Here is a 4,473-nt window from a genome sequence, read left to right on the forward strand (position 1 = left end):
ATATTTGTAAATATTTTGATTTATTTTTCTATATTTAAAAATAGCCCTATAAAAATTGTGAAATAATATATTTAAGTTTTTCAAAAAACGAAAAACAAATATTAAAATGTTATCAAATGGTTCCTCATGTATCAATTATCAGGTATAAACTGCCATTTTCATTTGTCCTTCATATGAAACCATTATTGGCAAACATCTTTTACCATGGCATTTTTAGACTAACATTTCCCAAGTATGATATAGCCTAATTATTTTTTTATGGTTAGGAAACAACATTTCAGTAATAAAGTGGAAACAATTACACAAAATATAAGAAGTCAAATGAGAAAAATGGAACCTCTAGGTCTAGAATTCAAAGTGTATATATATATATGGAGTGCTCAAAGTTGACATTTGCAACTTCATCCATAAAATGACACCAACAAAATTTTGCACATTTCCAACCTCGAAAAAGATATTTTGTGCTGAACCAAACTGAGAAGGAGAAGAAGAAGAATAAGTTGATATTTCATTGTTATGTAAGAAAATAATCCAAGAATTTGAGTACTTTCTCATCTTTGAATCTTACTTGTGAAGCATTAATACATTCTGTAATTTAAAAGTTTACAAAATTTTGATGCAACAGAAGTGGGAAAATGCAAGGGGCATTCAGCATATAAATAGATATTCTTACTTTAAATCTACCTCCTGTTTGCTTGCCTGCTTGCTTCATATCATATCTACAAACAGCTTCACCCCATTTTAGCCTCAGTATCAGAAAACTTCTTTCTGGTTATCTATGTTCATGCCATTCACAAGGGAAACCAGTTCAATGTTGTCGGCTTCTTCAGAAGTCTCGTTATCGACTTCTGAGCTTGGCAGCTCGGTTAGAAGAATTGAAGAATTCGGATCACCTCTGGGCACCAAAAACAACATGAAGAGAGGAATGAGTCTCAGTAAGTTCCTAATCAAAATGGCTAGCCATAAATTAGCGAACTTTGTTCGAGTAACTTTAAGGATATGGAGAAGGAAACCGCCTCCCCATGATGCTGAGAGAAGTCCAACGTTATCTATTGACATAAGCAGAGCAAAGAAAGTGCCCTCAATGCCTCTTGGGCAAAGCTTGGAGCTGAGGACTAGAAGAGGCATCCATTTTAGCCTGTTAACAAGCTGATGTACACTCTCATCAATCACAATGAAGAAGTAATCTGGTATTCCAAATTTCAAGTTCAAACGCAAAACCAGCAAGAAATCTAGCATCCCAGATAAACTGAATATCAATTGAGTCCAGAAAAGCAAGTCTCGGAACTGATGGTCCTTGAAGACATACTGATACAGTAAAGCTCCTAAAAGGGACCCAACTGAACCAATTGAGAATATGAAACCAACATTTTCCTGCATTAAAGTCAAAAGATGAAGTGAATATGGCTGAAAAGACATGAAGCATATATGCATACTTCACATCTTGATTATTAACTTCACTTCAGCCAGGTTAAAGTTTCTCAGACTTAATATTTGATCACAAGTTGATTTGCATAACCAAGATTCAAGGTGTTAATATCCTAGATGTTAGGGATTCGAAATACAAAGAGTTTTGACAATGTCCAAAGAAGTTCAATCATGGAAAACTACCTGAGAGAACTTTGGACCATTTTTTGAGTCTGTGTACCAATAAAACAGGCCTTCATTTATGTCGAGGCACAATGCAAGAGATAGATACATATATAGGCATGGCCTCCAGACATTCGGGATCTTTAACGTGGTCCACATAGCCTTCCCAGCGCCGACAAACTTTTCGTTTACCTGATTGATTCCGGAAGACGAAGTAGGAAGTTAAGAACCAGAGCAAGGGAAGACATTTCACATAACAGATGCTATAGAATACCTGTCTGTAATTGAAGTCTGGCATATGGGGTTCATTAAGTAGAATTCCAACCAAAAATACAAGCCCTCCAGGTATTGCTAACAAACCATACACTCCCTAACAGAGAAAGGAAAAGTAAGTAGATCTCCCAAGCAATGAAAGAATCAAGCCTTGATATTAAAAGCATGAAGCAGCAAAAATTTTAAATAACAGAGAACCTTAGAGCCTATCAGATGAACAAGGATACCGCTAATAGAGAATCCAAGTAATGCTCCGACCGAAGAACTCAAGGCGCATAAGCTTTGCAAATCAGCTGCAAGGGTTGGATGAATGTTACTGTTCTGTGCTACACATGCATCTATGGTGACATCTGCTATGGCTACACTGGCACTTCCTGCTGTTAACAACAAAATTGCGAGTAGAAGATGCAGTTTCTCGTGCAAGGCTAATGAAAGCAAGGAGATCACACCAAGAAGACCTGGAACAGAGAAGAAACATGTAGGGAAATTACAGACATTTCACCATTTGATCGACTTAGAAATGATATAACAAGTGATGGAAACTATTAAAGTGGGAGAAAATGGGAACTGAGCAGACTTTTATGACCATGAGGAGAAAAGGTTTCACTGATGTTCATCATATCTGCAACTTCATATGCAGCTCCATTGCAGACAAGGAATAACTAATGGCTGTAGTTACAGGATTTCTTATAGAAGAAAAATTTTATTCCAAATGAGCAGATTAAAAATAGAATAAGAGTTTGTAAGAACGAGCAGCCTATTCAAAGCATTCAAAGAAACTACTCTAAGGCTAAGCATGGAAACCTCTGCAGACCATTTATGTTAGCAATTAATCTCAGAGATTTGATGTGAAACAATTTATACCATAGTGAAGAACCTATGATAACATAGAAACTAAGCATACTATCATGAAAAGTTCTCAATGTTAAGAGGTTTATTGCAAAAATTCAAAACACTCTTCCAAACGAAAAATCCCACTTTGTTTATGCCTATTCAAAGCGTTCAAAGAAACTACTCTAAGGCTAAGCATGGAAACCCCTGCAGACCATTTATGTTAGCAATTAATCTCAGAGATTTGATATGAAACAATTTATACCATAGTGAAGAACCTATAATAACATAGAAACTAAGCATACTATCATGAAAAATTCTCAATGTTAAGAGGTTTAATGATCCAAAAGTTGCAAAAATTCAAAACACTCTTCCAAACGACAAATTCCACTTTGTTTATTCTTAGCTTCACATTTAGCATTTTATTGAACCAGATAGAAATTCGAGGGGCAGCAACAAGACACGGCAGATGACTTTACCTGCAAAAACAAAGTAAGGCCGTCTATGGTATCCAAGAATGGGGACTAAATCAGTTAAAAGACCCCAGACAGGCTTAACCATCCATGGAATTGAGGTAATGCCTGAATAAACCTGTGCTTCAGATGGCTGCACTTTCTGAACATCCTTCATATAGTACTTAGTGGAGACACGGTTAAGCGCTCCACCCAAGCCTTGACTAATTCCATAAACAATCACTACTCCAAACACAAAACTCCAATGCATTTCAGAAACAAGTAATTTGAACCAATAAAGGGCCCTCCCAATAGAGACACCAGACTCTTTCTGGGGATCATCTTCTTCCAAATCTTCAACAGAGACTTTAAGCTTCTCTTCCTCCACCATCAGTCTAGGCTAGAGTTGAACAGGCAAACGTATAATCAGACTTTCCTGAACTATTAAAATCAAACTAACGAAACAGTTCTGAGACAACAAATGATTTCAGCACCCAGTTCCTAGAAAGAAAGGGGGGAAAACCCTTCTACGGCTTCAAAATCAAACAGATGAAGAAACCCTTCTACCAAATTCGAAATGCCCCAACTGGGCTCATCTCAAAATTATCCACCATTGATGAAAACTCAGTAGCTCCAAAAATTAACACAAAAACCAACGAGTTGCTTCAATCAACAGTTAGCATACTCAATCAATCTCAAGAATCCGATCTGGGTAAAAGAAGAAACAATATACAACTTCAAACTAGATGAGGAAAAATGTGTTCAAACTTCAAATTGAAGAAGCTGAGACATCTTCTTCCTAGAGGTGGTTTGACCAACCAAAACTTGAATAAAAGGGGGAAAACCCCATTTTCAGATCTAGCTTTTTTACTGCTATAAATTTTCCTATTCAAATAAAGAAAAAAAAGAAAGGGTAACTACATTACAAGACAAGAATCACAAGGAAGCTGTCAAATAACTTAAAAAAACAGAACTTTAGTCAATTGAAGCATCGAGGGCTCTTTGGGGCCAGAGATTGAATATGAGCTCAAAGAATAGAATACAATAGACCTCAAAGATGGAGGGGTTTTGGAAAAAGGGACAGGTGGCAGGATCTTAATGGCTCCGTGGAAGTGGGGACAAGGCAATGATACTTTTTTAATGGCGGGGAGATAGTATTTGGTTTTGTTTTTTTTGTTTTGTTTTGTTTTTTTTTTTTTTTTTTTTTGTGTGTATCTAAATGCAGTGTTTAAAGATTAGTTGGCTCTTTGTCCCAAGCAAATCTCACGCCCAATTGTTTAATAATAATATATGCCACGTGTCTCAAACTAATCTTTTTCCGCCCACC

The 4,473-nt window shown here is 36.4% G+C and overlaps 1 protein-coding gene across 1 annotated transcript; it reads right to left on the minus strand.

Moving 5' to 3' along the window:
- Nucleotides 1-488: 488 nt before the first annotated feature.
- On the minus strand, nucleotides 489-4,169 carry LOC120075576 (Major facilitator superfamily protein). Its single transcript, XM_039029103.2, has 5 exons — nucleotides 3,174-4,169; nucleotides 2,062-2,321; nucleotides 1,865-1,960; nucleotides 1,612-1,782; nucleotides 489-1,374 (listed from the first exon to the last, which is right to left on the minus strand). Exons 1-5 carry the CDS (start codon nucleotides 3,535-3,537, stop codon nucleotides 754-756), a joined length of 1,512 nt encoding a protein of 503 aa, XP_038885031.1. The 5' UTR covers nucleotides 3,538-4,169; the 3' UTR covers nucleotides 489-753.
- Between the last annotated feature and the right edge of the window lie 304 nt (nucleotides 4,170-4,473).

Source organism: Benincasa hispida, chromosome 4 (genome assembly GCF_027475165.1).
Source record: "Benincasa hispida cultivar pf3 chromosome 4, pf3_genome.v1.1, whole genome shotgun sequence".
In the NCBI taxonomy this organism is placed as follows: Eukaryota; Viridiplantae; Streptophyta; class Magnoliopsida; order Cucurbitales; family Cucurbitaceae; genus Benincasa; species Benincasa hispida.

What these genes read in the sequence shown, in the direction of transcription:
- LOC120075576 (XM_039029103.2), bottom strand. Translation starts at nt 3,537, where the DNA reads ATGGTGGAGGAAGAGAAGCTTAAAGTCTCTGTTGAAGATTTGGAAGAA. An exon ending in GCCTTACTTTGTTTTTGCAG is followed by an intron (nt 2,322 to 3,173) that starts GTAAAGTCATCT and finishes TCTCTGTTCCAG; the next exon opens with GTCTTCTTGGTGTGATCTCC. An exon ending in TTCATCTGATAGGCTCTAAG is followed by an intron (nt 1,961 to 2,061) that starts GTTCTCTGTTAT and finishes TTTCTCTGTTAG; the next exon opens with GGAGTGTATGGTTTGTTAGC.